This window comes from Oculina patagonica, chromosome 14, assembly GCF_052425735.1.
Source record: "Oculina patagonica isolate OP01 chromosome 14, crgOcupat, whole genome shotgun sequence".
In the NCBI taxonomy this organism is placed as follows: domain Eukaryota; kingdom Metazoa; phylum Cnidaria; class Anthozoa; order Scleractinia; family Oculinidae; genus Oculina; species Oculina patagonica.
The window spans coordinates 11,355,405-11,382,180 of NC_135771.1; the positions used below are offsets into that span (position 1 = coordinate 11,355,405).

General features: G+C 40.2%; 2 protein-coding genes across 2 annotated transcripts in view; both read left to right on the forward strand.

Moving 5' to 3' along the window:
• The window catches only part of LOC144637497 (non-lysosomal glucosylceramidase-like), a 30,353-nt gene extending 6,967 nt beyond the window's left edge, over nucleotides 1–23,386 (forward strand). Inside the window, exons 9-35 of the mRNA XM_078496558.1 lie at nucleotides 399–541; nucleotides 903–969; nucleotides 1,507–1,555; nucleotides 3,040–3,116; nucleotides 3,538–3,656; nucleotides 4,034–4,096; nucleotides 4,684–4,721; nucleotides 7,810–7,909; nucleotides 9,502–9,632; nucleotides 10,461–10,510; nucleotides 11,710–11,727; nucleotides 12,771–12,825; nucleotides 13,300–13,377; nucleotides 13,838–13,967; nucleotides 14,301–14,397; nucleotides 15,231–15,321; nucleotides 15,959–15,995; nucleotides 16,628–16,717; nucleotides 17,135–17,174; nucleotides 18,013–18,147; nucleotides 19,025–19,128; nucleotides 19,728–19,803; nucleotides 20,691–20,815; nucleotides 21,480–21,635; nucleotides 21,716–21,835; nucleotides 21,980–22,067; nucleotides 22,470–23,386. Coding sequence (XP_078352684.1) covers nucleotides 399–541; nucleotides 903–969; nucleotides 1,507–1,555; nucleotides 3,040–3,116; nucleotides 3,538–3,656; nucleotides 4,034–4,096; nucleotides 4,684–4,721; nucleotides 7,810–7,909; nucleotides 9,502–9,632; nucleotides 10,461–10,510; nucleotides 11,710–11,727; nucleotides 12,771–12,825; nucleotides 13,300–13,377; nucleotides 13,838–13,967; nucleotides 14,301–14,397; nucleotides 15,231–15,321; nucleotides 15,959–15,995; nucleotides 16,628–16,717; nucleotides 17,135–17,174; nucleotides 18,013–18,147; nucleotides 19,025–19,128; nucleotides 19,728–19,803; nucleotides 20,691–20,815; nucleotides 21,480–21,635; nucleotides 21,716–21,835; nucleotides 21,980–22,067; nucleotides 22,470–22,474 — 2,282 coding nt within the window. The 3' untranslated portion in view covers nucleotides 22,475–23,386. The remainder of the gene's footprint in view (nucleotides 1–398; nucleotides 542–902; nucleotides 970–1,506; nucleotides 1,556–3,039; nucleotides 3,117–3,537; nucleotides 3,657–4,033; nucleotides 4,097–4,683; nucleotides 4,722–7,809; nucleotides 7,910–9,501; nucleotides 9,633–10,460; nucleotides 10,511–11,709; nucleotides 11,728–12,770; nucleotides 12,826–13,299; nucleotides 13,378–13,837; nucleotides 13,968–14,300; nucleotides 14,398–15,230; nucleotides 15,322–15,958; nucleotides 15,996–16,627; nucleotides 16,718–17,134; nucleotides 17,175–18,012; nucleotides 18,148–19,024; nucleotides 19,129–19,727; nucleotides 19,804–20,690; nucleotides 20,816–21,479; nucleotides 21,636–21,715; nucleotides 21,836–21,979; nucleotides 22,068–22,469) is intronic.
• Nucleotides 23,387–23,538: 152 nt separating this feature from the next.
• LOC144637513 (uncharacterized) lies at nucleotides 23,539–26,564 on the forward strand. Its single transcript, XM_078496588.1, has one exon. The coding sequence runs from the start codon at nucleotides 24,368–24,370 to the stop codon at nucleotides 25,436–25,438; it is 1,071 nt and encodes a 356-aa protein (XP_078352714.1). The 5' UTR covers nucleotides 23,539–24,367; the 3' UTR covers nucleotides 25,439–26,564.
• Nucleotides 26,565–26,776: the final 212 nt, after the last annotated feature.

The window sequence follows — 26,776 nt, forward strand, 5'->3', positions numbered from 1 at the left end:
ACTTCTTTCTCATCTTTTACAATCATGTGACTTTTCCCCTTTAAGGAATAAAAGTATAAAAAAAAATTAAAAGGAAGTAGATCTATACACATCACACCATTTTCTGCAGCAAATTTGTAACTTGCTGAGTAAGCAAGACTTGTTAAAGGGGCAGTTTCCCGGAAATTTATCACTACCTGAAAATCCAATGAAGGTGGTGGAATTATTGCAGGGTGTCCGAAGGCTCATCTGTAATAAATCTTGGGTGCCCACCTCTTAAAAGCTTTAATGATAGCAAAGTTATACAAGTTGCCCAAATGCAAAAGTAATTTGCCTGTGACACCCAGGCTCGGCTACAGCACAACTCTATCATTAACATTATGATGCAGTAGTGTAAAGTCATAATGTTTGTTTTTCAGTTGACGTCTTAAGTGACGAGGTGCCTGTCAAAGTTCACTTGGAGGCATTCAACCCCTGTATCCCACTGGACTCAAAAAACAGTGGCATACCAGTGATCATGTTTAACTACACTGTCACAAATTCATCAAGTGATGTTGCAAAGGTAAACAAAGTCAAAACATCTCATAGCTCATTAAACTGGCATTAGACAGTGGCTTATAGTTATAAAATTAATTTTTGGGTTGCTTTATGCTGCACTAATGACCCAGACAATCGCATAAAACAAAACGCAAGCTCAAGCTTATAAATTATACATTCACAGTGCAGACCTTCGAACTGGAACGGAAACGATTTTTTAAAACGCTTTGGAAGATTTTTCTTTCAGCTTTTTTTGGAAAAGGCTCATGCTTTATGACAGCTGATGCTCAAACCCAGACCAGATATTAGGAATTAGGCCACCGTGCCACCCATACAGTAGTGTGTCTATTCGATAGTAATTTTGCTGTCTTTGTTTGATATGTAAGGTTTCACTATTGGGAACACTTCAGAACATAGCTGGTTGGGATGGAATGACGCCAATTTCTTCAGAAGGTCAGTTAAACTTGTGTAAATGAATTTGAAATGGTCCTTTGAGTAAGAAGATTTCAGAAAGTGGCATTCATGTGTTCGATCAGTGCGCCGCTGTTTTTTTTTTTTTCAATCTATTACTCAACCTATAATTTGTAAGAGGAGCTGACATCGGCTAGGGAGACTGTTGATGATGATAAAAAATGCTAAACAAGAGGAGGAACAAGTGTCAGCTGATGGCAACATCACTTCTCTAAGAAGTGACTGAAGCCGCGGTTTTTGTCCCAGAAGTTGCTAAGACAAGATGATGTATTTGTATATTTGATTGCTTTCAGAGTCCTCGTGAGCGCTTGTGCCAGTTTTTGATTAAACAAAATAATTTGGAAATTTTTCTGAACTAGTGCTTTAACGAAGATGTGCCAAACCCGCCACTTATTCCCCCGACTGAATACATACTCATATGTATTTGTTTTCCTCATTGAGTTGCTGATTCATCAAGTTCTTACTGAACATTGTGTATTCAAACTAATAAATATTATACTGCCCATATTAATTTTGCAGTTGAATACGACGGATATGGAGGAAATCTGAATTCTTTTCTGCAAACCAGGTTGGTTTTAAATTCCATATTAAATCAAAGCAGCCTCATTATTGCCCCCGCAGGGTTTTGGCCCAGAGGCCAAAACCCGAGGAGGCACACTAGGAGTCCCCGGGTGTATACATACAAGGACAATGAATATTTGTTGAAAAAGTAAGAAATGTGTCTGTAGTGGGCGAAGCATTCTCGATTTGATGAAACTAGGCGCGCACGGTCGTGACGGGTAATATTTTTGCAAGCGCGCACGGTGGTGTCGGGTACTTGCAACCACAAGGTCGCGTTTAGTCACCTTCACGTTTCGAGCTTCGCCATCTGCTAGCAGCGTTTTGTTTTCCGGTTTTGGCCTAGGCGTGTTCACAGATTTGTTCGAGCGGTTTCTCTGCTTTGGTTGTGTTAAGTGATATTTGAAGCAAATGTTAGTAATACGTCGAAAGATTTCGAGCAATTGGTTTCGTGTTCTTGGCTACGTGCCGGCTACCTATGTTCCAAGCGTAACATTTGTAAGGTTTGCTTTCGGAGGTTTGTTGTATCGTATACATCTTACAAGTTACAACGAGTAATAAACAAACGCGTGAACTTTGTCATGTAGTACAAGGTACAACGTAATTCGTTTCGCTAACAAACTGTCAGATTATTTGATCCAAAGAGTGGGTTGTTTTCTCGAATCTTTGAATGTGCCATATTTTGTTACTCGTGGAATTTTTTAGGCTTTTTGGCCTGGAAATTATTGTAAGTTTATTTTGAATGTTATAAGCCCGGGAATAAGCTTGTGTGATGTCATCACGAATAATGTGTTATGTGTTATTTCCGCTAGGTGTTATTTCCGTGCGCTAGGTAATATAATTCGACTTGAACTTGTGAATATTTTTAGGACGCAACGGTGTCACACAACAAGAAATTCCGCATGACACAGTAAAAATGAAGCCTAATTGTGCAGTCCATCGGCATTAATAATTAAAGGCGACAAAAAACAAATTTTAAAAAGGCGGGGGCAGCTTTATAGTGAGAACTATTACTAGTTATCTTGATTAACAGCGTACACAGTTCTTGCCGTGTTCATGGTTTCGTCATGTCGGTGATGAAGCCCATACTCCAACTTGGCCAACTTGTTAGCCAGACTTTGAATCATGCATCATTTCTTGTTTATTTTTTAAGCTAAGGGCGACTGAATCATTGACTTACCAAAGTTTTTGCGAACATTCTACTTTCCAGAACTTACTTCCTAACTTGTAAGGATTACATCATTGGTAGGGAAATAACCATCCTGCAAGCTTAAGTTACCTGTGGATGATGTAAACCTCGCATTATGTGACTCGTGTGGCAATTGAGCAATTCCAGTCCTAAATCGCATAATGTTTTTAGAGCTATTACCAGTTAATTATGAATTTTTATGACCAAAAATGTGGTAAAATCTTTGCAGTACAGTTATAACTTCTACGAAGTTCTTGTTTGTTATGAGGTGGTGTTCATTTGTTGTTTGTTTTTTTGTTTTTTAGTGATTTGCATGGTATTGACATGAGCAATCCATCATTAGAAGAGAAGAGTTCTGGAAATGGGCATGTTTCAATCTCTGGTAAGAAAGTCAGGTGGCCAGCTTGCTAATGTTGAAGTCACGAGTCCTGCACAAGATTTCAGTGGAGATAAATAATTATTATATGCTATAGGTCAAAATTAGCTAAAGGTCATTTTTTTTTACCAAGGTTTAATTTGTTTTTAACCTAGTTTATTTTTTATACAAGGTTAATTAGAAGAAAATTAAAATTAATTAATTAATTAACACTTCCCTTCTTCGCTGTCTCTGAACCCCCAGTTCAATTGTACTCCACTCAGTCCAATTACTATAATTTCTTATTCATACAAATGAATTAGCAATAACTAATGAGATCATGTAGAATTATTTTCTCAATAGTCAGCTAATAAAACACAAAATCAATACTTGCTTAAATGTGATAACTTAAAGTATGTCTAAGCCATGCAATGATGTTTTTCAACAGTCTTGACTAACCCAGGTGACAAATTGTCGACCATGCTCCAGTTTGATGATGTTAAAGAGATGTGGAAATATTTCACAACAACTGGTCTGCCTGGCCAAGGAAAATCTGGCCCCTCCCCAGTAAGTACTTAGCTGTAGATTGGTTATACAGTAGAACCTCCGTAACTTAAAACTGTGATAACTCAAACTCCCCTGCTAACTGGAAGTGAGTCCCATTACCCTTGGATTTGACCCCACTTTTCCCGCTAACTTGAACTAAATTTCGTTTCCCTTAATCAAATTTGGGTCTTCCAACTTGCCGTGGATGCCCATTGAAATATATATCCCATGCATAAGCTCTTCTGATCTTGTTGTGTAAACTAACACTACAGCAACTAGATTTTAATTAGTGCAAAGAAAAGATCTTATCATAAGAATGCAATTTAACTTGAACTGTTTTTCGTTTCCCTTCAGAGTTTGAGTTACATCATGTAATTAGGTATTTTAATCTTTCACAGAAAGGAAAAACCTGGAATGGAGCTGTTTGTTGTGAAAGAGAAGTTCAGCCCAACACCTCACAGGTAAATTGTTTAAAATGTTAACTTATTATCTTTAAAGAGGCAATGTCACAGATTTTACTAAATTTTCGAACAGAAAAACTTTTATTTGTGTCATTAGTAAACTTAAAAATAATAGTACATTTCAATTAAAAATTGCTATATTATTAGAGCAGCAAAACTGTAAACAAGCGTCTTTGACTGCGGATGGCTCGGATGGAAATGGATCATATCAAAATTAAAAGCTTAATTTTTCAAATGGTTTCTGCACATCTTCAAAAAACAGTGTTTTCCCTAGGCCTGGGCTAAGTTGCCTACCACTAATTTTAGAGCAGTTGAAACCAAAAATCTGCTGAATCCCCGTGATGTAGCCCCTTTTAACAGCAGTGATCATCCAGAAGCACTGTTAAGAAATCTTTTTTTTTGCGTGAAGATTCAGTAAGACAAATACTAATCAGTGCCTGAAAAAGAAGTATTTATAAGCTTCTCTGATGTTAGAAAATGAAAGACAACTCTACAGTTATGTTGTTGATCAATAGGATTGGTTTATTGGCTACAAACTTTTGCATATCTAGATCTTAAGATTGATTGATTTTTGTTTGTTTGTTTAGACTTTCACGTTTTTGTTGGCATGGCATTTTCCACATCGGTATGTATTGTACATTGTATAATTAACCGTGCGCAGCCGGTTCATAATTTTGCCGGCATTTTGTCGTTGTCGTTGTCGTTTTTGTTTTGTCGGTAAATCGTTCCAGACCCACGCGGCCCAGCCGGCTCCTTAGTCATGGTCACCCAAGATTTAATCAAGTTACTGGCGATCACTCGTTTAACATGAACACTCTGCTCCAACCCTCCAAGTTTACTTTTTTCCTTAGTGGCCATTTGGCCACCAACTACTCAAGTTTTGGTCGCCAGTGAAAAATTTTAGTCACCAAATTAAGCTGATGCTTTCAATCATTCCTCTCAATTTTAGTCGCCAGGCTGGCAACCTTGGTTCAAATTTAGTCGCCAGCTCCAAAATTTTAGTCGCCATGGTGACTAAAATGGTCTTAACTTGGAGGGTTGTGCTCTCTATTTAGAGTGAAATGTATATTTGTGTGTCATGACATTCGAGTGTTTTACCAGAGAGAGGACTGAAGAATCACATAGCGAAAACCAAAGACCGCTTGGACATGTCCAAGCTATTTAAAACTACCACTACGTCAGACCCATGAAACGCGATCGCTGCCTGTAGCTAATTATTCACCTATTTTTAAAATACCGTATTTATTCGATTAAGCGCCCAACCTCAAATAAGCGCCCACCTCGAATAAGCGCCCACCCTGAATGTAGAAAAAGATAATAAGCGCCCAGCCTCGAATAAGCGCCCACCACCAACCCCACAAAAAAACCTAAGTGCACAAGAGGAGTATTGATTATTGAAATTGACTAAGTACTACTAAGAAGACTGCCCCCATGACCGAGTTTTCTTAGCATTTTGCAGAAACCTTCAATGAACAGTTAAAATTCTGCTTTGGTACATCTTCACGTTTTGTTATTATTTATTGTTTTGTTACAAAAATAAACTTACTTTTTGTTGAAAATCGCAAAAATTTAATAAGCGCCCAGCCTTGAATAAGTGCCCACCTTGAATAAGCGCCCACTCTCAAGGTCTAAAAATTGAATAAGCGCCCAGGGCGCTTAATCGAATAAATACGGTATTTACGAATACTCTGCGCTCTGTTTGACTGTGTGAAATATTAATTTTTGTGTTATTCAGGCGTTTGGCTCGGAGCAAGTACAAGTCGTACAATTTACCGGAAACGTGTTGAATATTGCAAAACAACAACTTGTTTTCTGGATATTCCAATATTTGTTTTGAGATTATTTTGGGAATCGAAACGTAAATTGCAAGCTCAGCAAGAATGTGCCAAGGCACGGAATACACGTCATCGCGCCAGGGCAGGCGCCAGGGGAATTACCTGTGCAGTCAGGTATGCTCTATTTATACTTCCAAAAGCTCGTCGAACGACGCTCAACGGAGAAATACAACGGGATGGCCTTAGTCTATTCTTTATTTTGGCGTGAAATGGACTTCTGTTTAATGTCATTCATGAACTGGTTTGGTTTTATTTTATTGAACATTCGGAACAAAATAAATATTTGCTTGTGTAGGAATTTATCCGGCCAGGCATGTTGTTTAAAGCAAGAGATGACTCATGTTACGCACACTCCATGACTCACACAAACACGACTTGTGTGTTTCTCAAGTGACTGCTTTTCTAAAGATTTTTTACTGTGTGGCGCCGTGTCTTTAAGCCAAAGCACTGAAAGAGGTGGTCAAACATTAACCGCACGGTTATAAACTGCTTGCAGTTCTTGTTATGTTCATCAAGAAAGATGTAAATAATAAACATGTGTATGGAGTTGTACATGTAGGTCGTGCTTTATTCAAAAATTCATACCCTATTTCTGGCGAAATTAACAGGGCTCAAGACTAACGTTTTTGCAAGCTAGCCTATTGGCTAGTGACAGCTTTGATTTCACTAACCAAAACCAATTTTCTACTATCCAAAATTCTCAAGCTTACTGAGGTTTTTGGCAGAGGCACTTTACGTTACCGGCTTCACTGGTTCTGTTATCTTTATCTTTAGTGTTAATTTTAAGTTACTTTTTGGTAATTTCAACTTGTGCACTGCCTTTGATATTTCATAGGTGACAACAGTGTACTTGTGAGTTCTGTTCTCTAAGAGTCGATTTCGATGTCACCCTGCGTGCAGAGCCTCTTTTAACTTCCCTGCGGTTGAGATTTAGGAAGTAGAAAGAGGCTCTGCATGACTCGTGTCATTTCTTTGAAGTCACCGCAGCCCCAAAGTTTGGGCTGGTCAGCCCGGATTAAACTGGTTTTTGCTGCACAGGCATTAATTTTTTGGAAAAACTGATGGTCAAGACGGAGCCCACAGTACGCTCTGGAAAGCACTAGAGCTGACGATTGCTTTCGCCATCACCTACCGTTTGTGCGCGCGTGCAGCTTGTGGATCATTTAAGATCTCGTTTTTTCCGCAAACCAAGAAGAAATTTCACCATTAAAATCGCACATCTCTACCATAAAGTCACTAATACGACCTCAAGCGGTGCTTGACGTTTTTTTACTAAAGGAATTCAGACGCTCTTTGTTGAAAAAAACTTGTAAAACAAACACTTTGTTCACGCTGTCGTGTGCGATCCGTCACGCCATTCCGCGCGTGCATGCCAAGATTAAGTTGTCCTCGCGCAAGCCCAAGCAAGCTTAACGCGCAAGCATCGCGTAAACCTCGCGCAAGCTCAACAAAGATATGACACGATTCTTGCAGAGCCCTTTCTTCTCAAGTATATCAGTGGAAAAGAAAGGGCTCTGCTCGCAGGGTGTTTCGATGTATGGCTTTCTTCCAATAATCAAATTCCCGAAATTTCAATGAGCCATTTTTGCTAGTGAAAACCCAGAAGCTACTAGCAAAAACTGCATTTCTACTAGCCGGTGGCTAGTTGGCTACAGTTACTTAGTCTTGAGCCCTAAAGACAAATTGATTCCTATGCCAGTTTAAAGACATTTCGAAAACCATAATCTTTGGAGAGGCACTTCCATACATGTGCATGTACATGCATTTAGCGAACCTTTATATAATTTCAATCTCAAACACTGTATTATTTTTGTGACATGGTATCCAATGTAAATGACTTACCCATGCTTGATGTAAAAGGTGCCTTTTGTTTGACAGATATGTGAACTGGAGCCAGGCATCCTTTGGCATAAATGATCCTAACACCAAGTTTTATATTGGAAACCAGTACAGCAAGTTCTGGAAGGACATTAAGGAGGTGAGAGCTTATCCAAAAAATAGGGCCCCAATGGTCCAGCGCGAGAAGCAGGAACATGGAAGACAGTGACAAATCCCCACCACGGCAAATGACAATCACACTCCTACTACAATAACAAGACAGCACAACAAGCAGACCAAAAACGACCACACCTGACCAATACAGTGGCACCACTGGACCGAGATGGAAAGCACAAGGAGCCCCAAAAGCATGACCAGACCAAAAACAAGACAGTGCACCCCACCACCCCCGCACCCAAGAACGCACGCGCCCGCGACCCCGAGCGAACCCCCCCCCCCCCCGCCACCACGAGCCCAGGGGCGGGGGGGGGGGGGGGGGGGCGGGGGCGGGTGAGAGGCCGGCAGGCACACGCACGGAGGGGCTGCAGCAAAACACAAAAATACTGTCTCAACTTGTACTGAAACTTCAAGGTGTTAATACAAGGGATATTTATGACAGCCACGCAATCAAATTTAGTATACTTTCATGTAAGCGTGCACCGTAATCCAATAGTGCATGCTGATATCTTGAGCAAATCCCTTCGCCAAAATTTTTTCTCTTGTACAAGTTTTTGGAGCAGGTTTAGATCTTCATAGATACAAAAAATACATACAAACATAGATAGATCTACATAGATCTACTCAAGAACTGAAGCAGATCTTACGCTTCTTTCATGCTCTCCAAACGTCCTACTAAAGCATTAACCAATTACCAATAGTTACATGTAAGTAGCAGGGAGATTGTCACAGCGACACGTCTTATTGTGCTGTGACCCATTTCCTTGTATGTCAGCACCTTTACTCTTACATGTATCTATCTGCAAAATAGGACAAGCACAACTCAAAATGTCATGTTGATATTAATCCCTTCAGTTGTGAGTCCCAAACAGTTGTAATAATTATTAATAATATATGACATGTGCATCAAGAGGAAGATTTTCATAGAGAAATAAAGTGCGAAAATCTAGTGGTAAGCACATTGGAAGTCCTCTAGAAGAATTAACCAGTGTTTGAGCGCTGGTTGGGATTGTCCTTGGGCAAGACCCTTATTCTCATAGTGCCTCCTTCCACCCAAGCATGTAAATGGTTACTGGCGATTTGCTAGGGAAACCTGACAAATTCTGGACTCGCATCCCATTCAGGTAGGTAGGTAACATCTGCGTCAAGCCTAGTGACCCATACAGGCCAGAGCTTATCCCGGTTTCTGTAGCATAAAGCGAGTAGGAGTATTTCTACTCCCCCCTGGATGGGATGCTAATCCATTGCAATGTTACCCCCCAGCATTAGATTTGCCAGTACCCATTTATACCCCTGAGTGGAGAGAGGCACTATGAGAGCAAAGTGTCTTGCCCAAGAACACAACACACTGGCTGCGGCCAGGCTCAAACAAACCCAGACCGCTTGATCTGGAGTCCAGCGCACTAACCACAAGGCCACCGCGCCTCCCATATCCCCATTCAGGGGGAAGTAGAAATACTCCTAGTTGGTTAATGCTACAGATAAGCTCCAGTAGTGTAAGCAAGTTGGCCCTTGTGCAACTTTAGCTTAGTTTGATGTCTGATGGATCACACACGCCACTCTCTCGCGTTTCAGGTTCTTAACTACACTGTCACAAACATGGATACTCTTACAGTGAAAACTAGGGCTTTTAGAGATGCCATGTTCGATTCTAAATTGCCATGGCAAATGATTGATAGCGCAGCTGGACGGGTGTCAGTTATAAGGTGCGTTAATATTAACATTACTTGGTTACTAATATAACTAATTACAATAATACTGTAAAACTCAGAAACAAAAATGTGCAACCCGTGACAGGCGTGGGAAAACATGTAAATAGTGGCAAACGCGGGAAAATAAATAACCAGTGCCAGGCGCGGATAAAGGGGGAACCATTGCCAAGTGCGGGTAAACATGTAACCATTGCCAAGTGCGGGTAAACATGTAACCATTGCCAAGTGCGGGTAAACATGTAACCATTGCCAAGCGCAGGAAAAACATGTAACCAGTGCCAAGCGCAGGAAAACATGTAATTAAATAACCAGTGCCAAGCGCGGGAAAACATGTAACCATTGCCAAGCGCGGGAAAACATGCCCGTCAGTACCAAGCGCGGGAAATCATGCAACCCGTGCCAAATGCGGGAAAACACGTTACCAGTGCCAACCGCAGGAAAACATGCCCACCAGTACCAAGCGCGGGAAATCATGCAACCCGTGCCAAACGCGGGAAAACATGTAACCATTGCCTAGCGTGGGAACACATGCCCACCAGAAACAAGCACGGGAATTCATGCAACCCATGCCAAACATGGGAAAACATGTTACCAGTGCCAAGCATAATCGGTGTCAGCGAAACAGGTGCATTAGGTTTGATCTTGTTCCTGATTGGCTAAAAGAAAATACGTTCGCAAAAACAACGTCAAACCATAGATACTATCTACATTCATCAGCCTATAAGTTTGAGTTAACAAAACAGTCGAGTTAATCGGCGTTTAAGTTATGAACTTTCAAGATTTTATCTTTGCTCTTACTTGAGTGGAATTTTGCTTCCTTAGATCTCCCACATGCATGTGGATGGGTGATGGTAATCTTTACGGGTTTGAAGGTATGACTAAGTGTTTTTAAAATTTACTTTTATGAAAAGGCTTGTAAAACTTTATGTATCACAGACTGTATACTTGCCACTGCGACTTCTTGGTAGCAGACGAATACTACTACATGCGCAGCTATACGTGAATTCAGTGTTCGTACAAAGTTTGGAAATGTGGGAAATTATTTAATTGTTTGACTAGTATTAACTTACCTGAAAAAAGTGTGGAAAATGAAGTATTAACACCAGTAAAATGTATGGAATTTCAACTCTGTTAAAGAAAACACAGTGCACATTCGTGAAGGCAAGAAGGAAATACAGTTAATTGTCAATTGCTCCTGCTGTAAATCGTCAATTACTGTGCCATCTTGGTACCAGACAAATGCTTTACTACCTGTGCTATTCCTGCATGAATTCAGAATTCGTACAAAGTTTGGAAATGTGGAAAATTATGAAAACTGTTTGACTAGTATTAACGTACCTGAAAAAAGTGTGGAAAATTAAAATGGTTTCCGCCCAACATTCGAGCAGGTCTGGTCTTTGCGCATAGTGCTGTATACTGTGAAATGCTCGGTTCCAATAGCATTACTTGCTAGAGGCCTAACACGCTTCATAATACCGTGGATAAACAAAAATATAGTTACCAAAAAGACCTCTTAGCATGGTAACAGTTTAAGTACAGCTAACACAATCCTGCCAAAACTTTAGCACTCAAGCTGACCCCGCGAGAGAAAAATGGATTTGAAATTGACAATATTTCAGTTAAAACGGACGTTTCACGCCATTTCAAAACAAAATGGCGCGCGTTTTAAACATTTTTACGAGGTTTGACTTTAATTTTCTCTAGAATGATTTCGAATTTAATTACGGGGTCACTAAGACAAATGAATTTCGATAAGATCTTTTAAATAGTGTACAAAATGTTGCCGTGCTATGAGTAGATTTTTGGTACTTAATTTTTGCACTCATTGCTCGAACTTTCAGCGGAATCCGTCTTAAGTATTAACACCAGTAAAATGTATGGCATTTTAACCATGTAAAAGAAGATACAATGCACATTCATCGTCTATTTTTGAGGACAATAATTATTGTTATCTTGATGTATCTAATAACCAAATTCTCACAGTTACCATTAAAAGTAAGGTTTGACAATCTGTAGAGGAAAACTGATATGAAAGGTTTTAATAACGTGTTGTTTTTGTTGTTGTTGACAGGTTGTAACAAAGTTGGAGGTGAGTTCATTTTTAAAGACCGTGTACTCAGTAATTAATTTTGTACTTATTTGACCATGGTGTGAACCATAGTAAGTAGGGGATGAAATATTAGCCTTTATACCATGCCATAGAAAATACAGCCAATCAGAATACAGGAAAGCCGTTGTATATTCGACGGTATTCAACCCAACCTTCCCATAGTGCGCTGCGTCTGTATTCTAGACGAAATTTAGTAAGCGTATTTTCTATGGCATGGTATAAAATAGTTACACAACACTTTCTCGTGGTATACTATGGAATACCCCACTTGTCACTTGTATTTTCTTGGCATACACACTCGCCTAAAGGCTCGTGTGTATACCGAGAAAATACAAGTGACTTGTGGGATATTCCATATTTTATTCAACACTGCGGCGCGCCCAAATGGCAAAAGAACGACGTCATCCGACATAACAGATATCTGCGAATAGTAGGTTGCGAATTCGTCCGAGTAAGCGGTGATATTATAGTTTTCTTTCTGCAAAAAGTTTTGGGCAATGTGAATAATAAAACAATTATCCTGCTCATCTTGCGGAAATCGTCGATTTTAGCCAACTCGGCCACGGCCTCGTCGGCAAGACAGGCGATATCCGCGGTTCGCAGAATAATTGTTAAGTATACCACTCGAAAGCGTTGCATAACTAGTATGTATCAAATGATAGTCGCAGACTGCTTACTTCAGACTTGCCAGCAGGGTACATAAAATATTTTATAAAGTCGGTGAACATGACGCCTTTGGGACTACCTCCAACTGTCCGTCTTAGAGAGGTGTCCGTCTTATAGAAAGTTTAGTTACAGAAAAAAAAAAAAAAACGGCAGGGACGGGACCAACACGAGGTGTCCGTCGTATGAAGGTGTCCGTCTTATAGAGGTGTCCGTAGACTTGCACCAAGTCGCCCTCTATTGGCGAGCGAAGCGAGCCGAAAAGCGTCACAAAGCGACGACCGCGCGTCGAAGTACTTTGAGAAAGTCTAAGGTGTCCGTTAAGAGAGAGTTGACTGTATTCAACTCTTGTTTATTAGGTTGTTGCCCTCTTAATTGTACCCATGTCTTCAACTACGAAATGGCGATCGCAAAGTAAGTCATGACTTAATGTTTGATGTTATATGTTATTTCATTTAGTACGTTGTTTTCGTTTACTGCTAAATGTGGCTCAGTGATTATCTTACTTCATGCTATTGTGCCTCCCTCCCGGTTATAGGCCCATCTGCCTGTAGACAAAACCTATATCCGATTATAAGCCCCCTCTCCCAATTCTGTTTCAAACACTAAAATGAATTTGATTTATTATGATGCTTTAAAGCTTTATTGAAAACCAGTTAATGAAAAACGTATTTTAATCAACGCTGCTGTACTGTAGCTCATCTCAAAACGTTTTTACTCTAAGCCCCTCCCAACACACCCGCTTTCCTTATGAACGTATAAGCCCAGGGCTTAAAAGCGGAACTTTACGGCCAGGTTTTTACCTCCAGTTTGGTGGAAGAAAGCAAAGGGAAGTGATTCGATCTGTTATTCATGTATCATTATAATTATCATGTTGTTTATCAACAGATGTTTTCCAGATTTGGAAAGGACCATGAGGGTGGTTGACATGAAAGAACAGATATCTCCTAATGGCATCATACCAAGGTACTGTTAGTCTTCAGCTTTCTTCAGGCTTGTAAAACCAAAACCAAAGTCACCACATTTCATGTGAAAACATGCAACCGGTGCCGAGCGCGGGAAAATACCGAACGCTACCAGTCGAGTTAAAACATGTAACCAGTGCCAAACGCGGGAAAATTGTGTAACCAGTGTCAAGCGCGGGAAAGCATGCGACCGGTACAAAGCTCAGGAAAACAAGTACCCATGTCAAGCGCGGGAAAACATGTAACCGGTGCCAAGCGCGGGAAAACATGTAACCAGTGCCAAGCGCGGGAAAATATGTAACCAGTGCCAAGCGCGGGAAAATATGTAACCAGTGCCAAGCTCAGGTAAAACCACACTGTCTCACTGGCTGTAGTTCTTGTAGGCTGATGGCGATTTGTTTGACTTCTCAGTTTAGGCGACTTTTATGGTATATGCCAAAACGTTTTTTTTTTCTTTTCAGTCGTACTACTGTGCCTCTTGAACTGCGACGTGGGTGGACCTTTTGGCCAAACTACACCGATGTTAGCCCGGCCTCTACTACTATATGTGTGGATGGCGAGATAGGAACTGTGTTAAAAACCTACAGGGAGGTAAATACGTACACCTTATTTAACGATCTTTTAGTTCATATTAAAGTTTATTTTTACGAGTCAGGTCGTATTTTTGCGAACGTATTACATAGAGGTATATGTTAAAATAATAAAATAATTGTTGTATAAATTCCATAGTTTTTAAAACAATCAATAACAGTTGCACAAATACCTTATACAAATGCGTGCTATTTTTTCCGTTGTAAAGCGTCCATGGTACTAACGAAATAACGAACGCGTTTTTCTGCTTCTTGAGTGTGCTTGTAGCGTCAAAAGTACTTTGTGACAGAACAGAGCAATACAACAGCGCTCATTTTGCATTTGTCACCTCAGATTCTTCATGGAGCTTCAAACGACTGGTTTGACGGCGTGTGGCCAGCCGTGAAGAAAATCATGGCTCGATGGATGACAGAATTGGACAAAGGAGATGGTAAAATAATGTTTAAAATGTCTTAATAAAAGCTCTATTAAATTTCCAGCTCCTTTCTTTAAAGCTCCCCTCTCCAATCAGCTCCCCTCTCCAATCAGCTCCCCTCTCCAATCAGCTCCCCTCTCCAATCAGCTCCCCTCTCCAATCAGCTCCCCTCTCCAATCAGCTCCCCTCTCCAATCAGCTCCCCTCTCCAATCAGCTCCCCTCTCCAATCAGCTCCCCTCTCCAATCAGCTCCCCTCTCCAATCAGCTCCCCTCTTCAATCAGCTCCCCTCTCCCCATCCCAGAACCAAGAACTTCAATTTTTTAATAACCCCCATACTCTCCTCGTAAAGCCCTGGCCAAAGGTAACGCAAGTGGCCGCAAGTTGAACTTGGGTACAGACTTGCGTTGGTTGGCCAAACGGACTATTTCAACTATTTCTAGCTATTTCAATGGTAGTGTGTGCGCTGCAATTCAGTACTTTATGTAAACTGTAAGACTAGCGTTGACTTGAGTTGGTTGGCCAAACTGTGAAAAACTTGCGTTGACTTGCGTGCAAATTTGATCTCGACCAAAGTAAGCGCAAGTCATCGCAAATATGAACGCAAGTGCACGCAAGTTTAAAAACTCGCGTCTACTTGCGTCTCCGTTTGGCCATTCCTTATGATAGTGAACCAAGGCAATTAATGCCGGAACAGGGTCGCAGAATTATTGTCAGGTAACTGTTTTAAATTCCGTACATCACAATTTTTTTGTATTTCAAATAAATTGATTTAATTGGACAGGGTAGTGCGTATTAGCAGAGGTTTGGTTGTAGTCGATAGAAAAATTCAACTTATTATTTTTTCAGGTTTAATTCATGGACCGCAGCCCAACACCTATGACACCACTTTCTATGGCGTGACCACTTTTACGTGCACTCTTTATCACTGTGCTCTCAGGTAAATGGACGCATCTCTTAAGCTCAAGCCAAACAAAACGAAAATTGACAAGAGTTTAGACTGTCGTTCTTGCTTAGTCTAAAATTCCTGTGCCCCCGTTTGGCTTGACACTTTCATGCGCTTTCGGTGTCTTTCGGCCACTTTCGTCAACTCTCGGCGATTCTCGTCGACTCTCGTCAATCCTCGGGGACTTTTGTCGATTCTCGTCGAATCTCATCGACCTTTTTAACCTGCTCATCTGTTTTATAGTTGTCAGTGAGTTGTTGATAAATTTTTCTAGTTTCAGTTTGACCCGGGGTAATGGTAGTCGCTAAAAGTTGAAGAAAACCGTACAATTTAACTCTAGGCGACTGTCGTGCTCGTTTGATCTGGACCGGCTTTATAGCCATACAGATGATCGGCGGAAAAGTTTATACAGTTTTGGTCAGAAAAAATCAAGTCCACGGTGTTCGGCATAAATGCAGGCTGTGAACAGGCTCCCTATTGGGGTATCAATAGGCGAACAGAGCGTGCCGAGAAAAAAAAAACTTGAAAACACGAGCGCGTTCTCCCCGGGCTCCTTAGCCGGACCGGTGTACTTAGCTTTCAGGTGTAATTGTGCCAGAACTCATTCACGCTTCTTTGCATCGTGTTGCAGAGCTGCAGAGGAGATGGCGAAGCTTAAGGGCGAAAAGGTATCACAGCGTTATTTTGTCTAGGTCTGTTTGTGGGTGCTGTTTTTCTCTTGAAGGAGAAGTTCACTCCAGAATGGCCATTTATTTTCTTTACGCCAATAAAAAGTTTATACAAAGATATGTTATTCGCCAAATTTCAGCCTCCAACGTTCGCTTTAACCCTACTTTTTTCAAAACTCGACAACTGAACGCCGCCATCTTGGAGCTGGTAATGTATGCGTGACGTCAAAGAGCTCAGCCTGAAGTTTGGCGGGAAAATTTTAATAGTTAAAACTTCTTGTTTTTTGTATTTCTTGGAGCTCTGTTTGAGCAAAATGAACAGACATTTTGACAAACAAAAGCCACTACAAAGAAACAAGGAGTTTCGAGTATTTAAATTTTCTTGCCAAACTTCAGGCTGAGCTCTTTGACGTCACGCATACATTACCAGCTCCAAGATGGCGGCGTTCAGTTGTCGAGTTTTGGGAAAGATTTCGTAGGGTTATAGCGCACTTTGGAGGCTGAAATGTTGGTGAATAACATATCTTTATGTAAACTTCATAAATGGCCATTCTGGAGTGAACTTCTCCTTTAAGTTATACTAACAAACAAAACTTTTTATGCTTTCCAAATCGACTCCTCTTTGTTTTTAGGACCTTGCTTCTGAGTACGCCGATCGGTTTGAACTGGGAAGTGCCAACCTCGACAAGGCCTGTTACACGAATGGAAAGTGGTACACACAGGTGAGTTCCAGTTTCAAAAGGGACCTTCTGGTATAAAAAGGGCCTTTTGTTCAGAAGTTTAATATGACGTAAGCTTTCAACCTCATTACCAGGGCGAGATTGCTTATCATGGAGCCTGGTGCAAGGCCGATGAAATGCTTTTTATACAGTGATACAGTGATGACAGAAAGTAGCTTTCTTTGTTTTTGAGTTTTGTAAATTTTGTCAGCTTACGTTTCTCCTTTGAAGGTATAAGTCAAGTGTAGAGTGAAGTATTTTTTGTTGTGTATGAACAGCTTATGATGCAACTTAGTACAAAACAAATGCGTGACTCTCCGATCACAATTGTTAACTTAAAAATCTTGCATGAAATGGTTTAATATGCCTTAGCGCAATAATGTCTACATCTCTTTCTTGTACTTTGTCTTGTTCCTGTAGGTAGTTGATCCAGATCACCCTGTAGCTGAACTCGCTGATGGTAAATTTTGCATGTTTTATTGTTCTAAAAAGTCATTTCGTTGATGATAATATACATCAAAAAATTTCTCGAATCTGATTGGCTTAGAGAAATGCAGTTTTTAGGAAATTCGATGCAGAAATGACGAAATTCAGTGCAGAAATGACAAAATTCAGTGCAAAAAAAAAAGAAACAAACGCGGCATCCTGAGGGAGCCAATCAGGGAGCCAATCAAACGCTTCCACGCGATTTGAATGGCGCGAAGTTTGGAGCTGCTTCGAGATGCGAGTGAAAAAAATGGTTGGCGTTTTGAGCACAGTGAAGACAGCTGTAAATACCATAGCACTGAAAAGCACTGGTTTTTTCATTCTCGTTTTGGAATGACTGGTTTCCTAAGAAGGAAAATGGCGACGAAATCGAAACTGCAAGCCGACTGAGCTTCACGCTTTGCTTGAGAAAATTTATTTACGTCGAATTCACCGAATTCAAAAACAACAAACACATTTTTGAAGATTATGGACCAGATGGCCTCAAAGTTATGTTAACATCGTTGAAAGACACTGTACTTAGAAAACAGAACTTATAGGCTTTCTATTTCGATTTGCACCAATTCAAAACACTGGTGTAATGGCAAAGTGCGATGAGATTTGTGTGCACGACTCTGCTGTAAGTCAGCAGATTTTTCTCCAGCAATGATCGGAAAACATTTTCTCAGTCCCAATAAAAATAAAAATAAAAATAAACAGTATTATCATTTCAGAGAGGTGGTCTTGACTGTAACACCAAATTTTCACAACCAACCGTAAAGGAAATGTATCACAATCTGTTAGAGGATTAATATTCCTATCCATTTTTACAGCAACATTCGTGGATTGTTTGCTTGGCCAGTGGTGGGCAAGTAATCTGCAGCTTGGTTATGTACTACCCAAGGAACACGTCGCATCCACTCTGCGAAACATTTTCTCGCGAAACCACGTGGATTCCTTCGACCCAGGTAAGTAGCTGTTGCCTTATTCTTCTTAATTTCGCGAAAATTCGGGAGCCGAATTTCGCGAATATTAGTTTTCGCGATTGTAAGAAAAGTTAAAGCAAAAGTGTATTAAATTTCGCGATTTTCTCAGTGTTTTCTTGATCAGTCGTGAAAGACTAAGGAACAAATGGAAATTCTCAAAGGTCTGGCTCAATGTAATTACAAGGAACCTGCAAAAGGAAATTTTGGTGACTGTACGTAAGATGTTTTGGCCGATTTATAAGCTGAAGGAAACAGTATTCAGAGGAAGGGTGCTAGTAAAAAACAAGGCGGAAAGATATTTTCAAGGGTAGCGCGCAATGTTTTTTTTTTCGCGCGTATTAAATTTCGCGATTTTTTTGAAATTGCAAAAATAAGTTCTCGCGAAAATTAGTACGAATAAGTTACAGAAAACGTTTCTGTTTTTGTCAGCATTTACAGCCAGAGAGGGTTTGAGTGAAGTTGAGGGTAGCGGGTGCCACTTTGCAAATCTTCGGTGAAGCACCCAGTGAGTTTTCTAGCACGGGCACTTGTTACGTCAGCAAGACGTCATATGTATACGCCATGGCGCTAAGCAACGAAGACGCTGATCACCGCGGGCGCAATCAATTCTCCGATGGCATGAGATGTTACAGGCTTTGACATGCAATTTCAGCTTGGTCATGTCACGCAATAAGCCAGACTTATGTCACGTAATTTTAACAGGGCTGTCACACAATTTAAGCTGTTTTGGCTAAAACTTTAAGTTTATCAAAGTGAGTGAAGACCGGTGACGAAGTGTTAAGAAAATCGTCAACTTTTCAATATCATAGGCACATTGTCATAATTTTTATGTTACTAATTTCAATATTTTATCAATAAGCTGACCAGATTCCTCGGAAGTTCTTTGATCAGCGTGATGCTGGAATGTACATCGGCAAATGGCCAGGAACACCTCCAAAAAATCCATTCCGATACAGCAGCGAGGTTTGTGCTGGATGCTTATGTAACTCATATAGCTTTTCCTCTTATAAGAACTTGAATTTTGAATTTAAAATGGGGGAGGGGGGTCCCCCATACTCGTTTAGGAGCAACAACACCTTGTTTATACGTAACAATTCCGATTTCATAGTTACATTAATGATTGCTTGCTAAATTCATATCTCAGACGATTGTTTCTTATCCTACACTGGGAGGGAATTGGTCTGTTTATTTTCCAGAAATAATGTTATTGTTCAATTCAAAACAAGAAAGAAATGATAGGTCACCATACTTGTTTACTAGAGAATGACGATTTACCTCTGGCCAGCACAGAGCACTAGCCATAAAGAAAAACACAGTAAGAAAATGCAATACTAAGGAATGACTTAGGATGATTTTCCTGTCAGGACGTTTCATTGTATTTATAGTGATTAACAGTAAGTCAACGTTCTTGTGCCTCGAACACACGTACGCGCGTTTGCTGAGCGTGTCACGCAATCATTTGTTCGTAAGGGGCGATTTCGTGACCATTCAAGAGAACTTCGGTCTGTACTGTGTACACGGCAGGAGTCTTATGTTTTTGTTGTTGTTTTTGTTTACTACAGGGAGCTTGGACAGGTTTGGAGTATGAGTTTGCCCAGCTGTGTCTGAATGAACTGATGATCACAACTGCACTCAACGGTAAAGACAATTCCTTTTGCCATACACTAAGTTTCTGTTAAATTTTATTTTTACGTATTTTTTTCGTGACATATTTATCGTTATTCTTCTATTGCGTATAAAGAAATTAAGATATTTATTCGCCAAAACCACCACACGTGTGATTGCAGCCTCTTTGGTTGGCAAAAAATGTGTGCAAAAACAACGGAAAAATGTCAACAGTTACTCGCTCCTATACCGAGCTGTTTAAGTACATAAAGACACAGCGGGGAGATTGGGTACGAGAAAACCCAGTCGTGTGTTCGCTCTACGCTTTAGACCCTTCCCTTTTCTATGTTCCCTTGATAGCCTTTGTATCCGAGAAAGCCAAGAGAAGTCTAAACGTTTATTATCTGGCAACGGTAGAATACAATGCACAACATCATACACTGGATGTTTATGCTTAAAATGTGTGAAGTAATGTTTAAACCTTGGCTGTCAGGCAATTTCCGTATGTTAAAAGCCCCCTTCCCCCAACCTTCCCTGGCTTTCCTCCCCCCATCCCATCCATTTTATCTGGCAACGGTAGAATACCATGCAAAACATCGTACACTGTATGATGTTGGTTATGTTTAAAATGTGTAAAGTAATGTTTAAACCTTGGCTGTCGGGCAATTTCGGTATCTTAACAGCCCCCTTCCCCCGACTGTCTCTAACTTTCCTCCCCCATCCCGTCCATACCCCGTCCTACCATCCACTCTTCCCTCAATCCCTTTCACCCATCGATACCCCCTACCTCCCCCCCCCCCTTTATCATCACTCCTTCCTACCTCCGACTCAAGGAGTTTACAAAGCATACTGCAGATACACTGTTATTAAGCCGTTTTTAAATTGGTTTATTTTATTACCGTGTTTCTTTTTCTGTATAGTTTTGACCGACACCCGTGAGAAATACGACGGAACTCGCCGAAGCCCCTGGAACGAAATCGAGTGTGGCGACCATTACGTTCGACCAATGGCAGCTTTTTCATTCTTCGAGATCGCCTCAGGACAGGTAAACTATCGAGTTAGGTTACCTTAAACTTAACCTTTACGTTTTACTTATAACTATTTGTGGGAGGCGCGGTGGCCTAGTGTCTAGTGCGCTGCACTCCAGATCGAGCGGTCCGGCTTCAAACCCTGGGGCCCGTTTCTCGAAGGTCCCGAAAAGTTTTCGCACCCGAAAAGCCATAGCAAAATCTCAAACCTCATAATTACAGAGCTGTTTAATTCTATGATATTTTTTATATGAACAGAGGTTTCCTTCATACAAACTTCCAGGCCTATACACTTCTCTGTTTTTAAAATACTGATAATTTAAAATGGCTTTACGGGCCCGAAAAGTTTTCGGGGCTTTCGAGAAACGGGCCCCAGGTCGTGGTCATTGGTGCGTTCTTGGGCAAAACACCTATCCCTCACAGTGCCTCTCTCCACCCAATGTGAAAAATGGATACCGGCGATCTAAATGCTAGGGGTTCTAAACCTTGTGATGGACAACAAGGGGGATTAGAAATACTCTTAGTCGCTTAATGCTACAGAAGCCGGGATAAGCGCTGTCCTGATGGGCTACTTGGCTCAAACCTAACTTTTCCCTTTTTTAGAAGCTTTCATGAAAGTTGTTCTTTTGTTATTTACTGAGAAGCAGATTCAGCTTTCTTTCTCTATTTGTCCTTCTCCAGACTTGGCGTTTAAGAGAGTGTGGTGACACTGTGATTAGCCTTGGATTTGCTCCACGAATCAAGCCGTCAGATTTTTGTGGCTTTTTTATCACCGCGACTGCCTGGGGTCAGTTTAAACAGAAAGGAGATGCTGAAATGCGCCGTGGAACTGCTGAGGTAACAGTTTGAACATTTCATTGGCTGTTATTTCACATTTTTTTTTTCAATATCGTACTTTTTTCCCTTTGATTTCCCAGCTTTGTGTACATCATGGAGAACTCCGCCTATCACAGCTCACTCTAAAGTCACGTGCTTCGTTCGCCGTAGCGCGCATGGGTGGAGGCTGTAATGAAACGCTGGTCACAACAATCGCACAGGTATCTCAATTATACTGTACTATTCGGGAAACAAACGTTTTGTAGAAAATCAAAACTTACGATAGTGTTTGGCTTTTTCCGAGGATTTAAGGAGGGCACATGTTTTTTAAAGTTAAGTCATTTTTCTTTGTTATTTGATTACAGGAGGGCGAAAAGCTCATCATTAAATTCAACAATTGCGTCTCTGGGATCCAGATAAAAGCCGGAGAAAGCCTACTTATAACACTTTCGGGTAAGAAAGTTAATAAATTCAATAAGCATTGTGTTTGTATGCGTATGTGTTTTTTTTTTTTTTTTTTTTTTGTTTTTTTTTTTCAGTATTCCTTCCTCGATTTCTTCCCATCGATTCACCGGGCGAAAACTTGACGTAACTCCTTTAATCTTTAATGCCACAATATCCCCAAACAAATTCTCCTCTGATCTACATACATTTTATTATAGTGTTAGTTGGGAGAATGTGTTAAAAGATCAAAGCAATTTCCCTTTGGTGATCATGTTATTCATTCTCATAACCTTTTCTCTTGAGGAAGTATTGATATTGTGAGAAGAAATTTGATGTTTGTCACTCTTAGGACATGGAGGGTTAAATGACTGAATCAACCTTGATTCCTGTCATCTTTTTATCTCCAAATAGGTTGAGCTTGGAACCTGACCTCTCACTGCTTTAAAAGTAGAATAAAGACAACACATCTACCGATGGAATATCTTGTAGACACATTCAAAAATGGCGTCCACTCGAAATAACAGTTAAACGCTTTTATGTAACTTAAACTTTAATTAGGGTAATATTGCCAATGGTCTGGGGCTAAATACATTAATACATAAGTCAATATGTACATATAATATCAGTAAACTGTATAGCATTTGCTAGGTTGCATGTGAAACCTTAACTAAGCAGCTAGTTGTCAGTAAAAACTTTATGAAAATCCTTAAGAAGGCTTTTTAAAAGTTGGGGCTTCATGCAGAGACAATCTTAGATTGTTTCAGTTATTTGCGGGAATTCTGTACAAAAGGCTAAAAGTATCGGACTTACAGACCTGAGCCGAAGGCGAAATTATGTAATTGTACAGAGCCATTGTACTGACTTCAATAGTGTGGTATTTTTACCTCCCCATTCCCAATCTGAGTAACAAGTACAGTCAACTCTCTCATAACGGACACCTCTATAAGACGGACGCCTCCATAAAACGGAAACCAGGAGTTGGTCCTGTCCCTGTCGTTTTTCAGTCATTTTACTGTAACTAAACACCCTACTTGTAAGACGGACGCCTTTCTAAGACGGACAGTTGGAGCCGGTCCCGAAGGTGTCCGTCTCAGAGAGAGTTGACTGCACTTGTCTTTTATGGTAAATGCAACTTCAAACAAACACTCGAAGGGTTTCCGATTGTTATAAGCCAATCAGAAGCTTGAGTAAATACTGGCCAATCGGAGCGTTTTACGTTGGCATGACGACATAAGAAACGTCGTTACTTAGCAACACCGCAAACTGTACATTCATTTCAAGAATGTAATCCTTTTTCCCTTATTATTAAATCTGTCTCATGGATTTTATCTGGACTTCAAAAGTTTTTCAAGAGATCTCTTTATAAAACCACTGTGCCAAACCTATGAATTTACCTTAGAAGTAATAATACATTTTATGTTGTGCCCAATTCAAGCGACTCATTTAGAGTTATCTGTGAAGAAGTTTGGACTTGGCCATAATAATTGACAACATACAGCCCTCCTTTGTGGTGAACTTTCGAAAAGAGAAGCCTTGTTCCCCACGATAGTCGTGAAATGATAGTTCTTACAACTTCTTTAAGGGATTTTAGGAATGCTTCATTTTTGAAGGCAAAGAGAAATGTTAATTATCAGAGCCTGTTATGATGTCCAAGTAACATGTGGGGCGATCAGGATCAAAGCCCATGCTCTTATAGAACTTTCTGCATCGTTGCTTGAACATGACAGGCTAAAATTATCAGTCATAAGCTCATCGGGCTTTTTGAGGTTGCTGTAAGCAGATTCCTGTTGCGAACACATTAAATCAGAATTTTACCCCTGCATCTTTTTTTTAATAACATTGGACTAACCTTTATGTCAAAACGTGGTTTCCATGGGAACATCAAGAACATTGAACAAACAGTTGTCACATCAAAATGTCTTCGAAAAATGAATAATCAGCTACAAAAAGTCTTGCCGCTATCAAAGTCAAATCTTTTTTTCAAAATTTTGAAAAACCTCAGAGATGTGTTGACGCAGGAACCTTCCCTCCTGCTTTCTAGGAGATCACATTGCGTGTTTCTAAGTATTTATTAGATCATATCAACCGTAACAATGTGCATTCTAACTCTGAGTTTGCTTTGTCGCTTTTCGAGAAAAGTTTTTTGCCCTCCGGCAACTATTAATTGCACCAGGCTGTCAGAGCTCCCGCTGTAACAGTGCATATATTAAAAAAGACGCGTAAACAAGACGGAATGATACTTTTTGGTCTCTAGTTATACGCCCTCTTCTTTAACCAAAGTTGTACCCGGCAGAAGCAACCCTCAACACATGGATGATCCAACGACCAGTGTCGCTTTGTGCTTTCAGGAATTTCTTGAATATGTCAAGAAACAAATTAAAGAAGGTTATGATCCTGATGCGATCGTGAAGCAAAAGGAATTCATTGATTTCAACAAATCAATTCAAGACGGGCGCCTTAAATCAGCGTCGACGCCATCTCACTTCATCATGACAATCAACATGAACAGTCCGGCCAAGGGAACGGGAATTGCAGAAAAGCGGCGGAAGCTATTATCAATCATCATGCGTTCTTTCTTTTCTGCCATCATATTTTGCCAAGAACTTCCCGGGTGTTTCGAGAGCGAAGTAGTCGCGTACTGTGGAACATTAGGATATGATCATGTCAAAACTGGTAAAGAATCAGCTGTAATGTGGCGAAAGGAAGACTTCAATAGATCTACCGAGGGTCCGGAGACCAAGGACACGTGGATTAGGGAACTAAGAGACAAACTGCCAGACGCAAGTGAACTTCTATCAAGAGTTGCAATGGTCAAATTGACATCGACGACGTCAGCTGAAACTGTACTCGCGGTGTCTTTTCACGGGAGCCACAAGGCAAAAAAGGACGCAAAGAAAGGCGCATTCGGAAGTCTTAATACCTTTCTCGCTGAAATAATTAAAGAGAAAGAAATAACTTCTTACGTTATTGGTGGGGACTTCAATCTAAATACGTTAGAACTCGAACTACTAAAAGATGTGGTCGTCCCAAACTACGAGTTGAGTCCTAGACAAAAACAAGCGCAAGCGTCATCCGATCGTTATATAGCTTACAAGGACAATTTCGTGTTGTACCCATACACGAAAATACGTGTGTCTTGGACGAGGCCCTTCCACTTTGAAGATGAAGAAACTGCAACCAGTGACCTAAGCAAAGAAGATCACGTAAAAGCTCAGGACGAAATGGCGAAGGGAACCGATACACCGCCAGAAACGACAGACATGTTGGACCACGATGCCATAATTGGTGTTCTTGAATTCCCTTCTTTTGCTGCGCATGCAGTCAGAAACCTCTCAAACGATTTCGAACAAGTGAAAATTTCTTCTACTGCACAGCAATAAATTACCCATTACCGACGATATACAGAAAATTGGATTTCTTGTAAATATTTTTCGCTTTTGTGACCTTGCCAACAGTCAAGAATCCGTATCTTTTTAATAACTGATTTTTATGCGTTACCGTAGTTATATAGGTGGTATCTAGTTCACTTTAGACATACTGTAATCCCTGTAGATTTAAATAAATTAGGAATTGAGGGATTTGATAAATTATTTACGTTTCTTCTATCCTCATCGCCCGTATTCATCTGTTTTCAAACTTTTTTTTATAACCGAACGTTATTAGTTATTTTTTTTAACTTTTTAGTGAAACAATATTTTCACGTTTTCGTGTTTGGAATATTAAAGTAAGTAAAAATCTTAAAGAGTTTTATTTTAAGAATATAAAACTGACCGTTTGAACACTAGCGATTAGCTCAACAGACCGTAGCCTCCTACACAGAATGCGTGACGAGCGCACAGAGCGTTTGCGTAGGAGGCAATAAGTATACCGTAGTCATTTCTGTTTTCTCCTACTTACCACTCTACCAGGAGATCTCGAGCCACTGGAAGGAATATGAGAAGTGAAAATCAATAACTTCTAAAAGGATAAAAGGATTTATTAACGCTGTTCTTTGCATTTAGCCAGTGATATTTGTTCGTACCATAGTTGGTAGAGAGGACTGGTCCCTTCAACTGTGTTCGTACTTGCTTTTGCGTCGTTGCTTAGCAGAGGCGGTCATATAGTGATATTTTATTGTTTGTGAAAATGCGAAAGTCCCAAAAATTCTATGTACAAGTTTCGAATAAAATTTTATACAGACCCGGGCCTAGGGTGAGAGTTTGTAAATGTGAATTAGATATCACATAGACATAAACTAAGTATATGACTTAGCCAGCGTATTGATGTTATTGTAAAGAGTTATGTAAAGAGCTTTTTTATTGTAAAGAGCTTTGAAGCAGTTGATGATAAGTACCTTTTACGATTGAGCAAATTGAAGCAAAAACTATGCAAATCGACCCCCTCCAAATCAGAACAATGTCTGTATCCGATTAATAAATTTGTTTTGACTTGTGAATCATTCAACGGTTTTATTAAAATATAGCTTGTAAAGTAAGTATGTAACAATGAAGCCGACTTGATTTTAATGTTCATTTATCAACAAGTATAAAAAGAGAAACAGAATCATTGGTGTTAAAATTTTATGTGTACAAATAAAACTGCAACAGCTAAATAAGTAATATATGTTGTAAGAGAAAATAAGTTCCTCTCAACTTTCAAAAATAATCGTTCTTCACTTACAAATAGTAGTAACCAGATCTGTCTTCTGGATTTAACGTGGGCTTAAAGAAGTTCTTTAG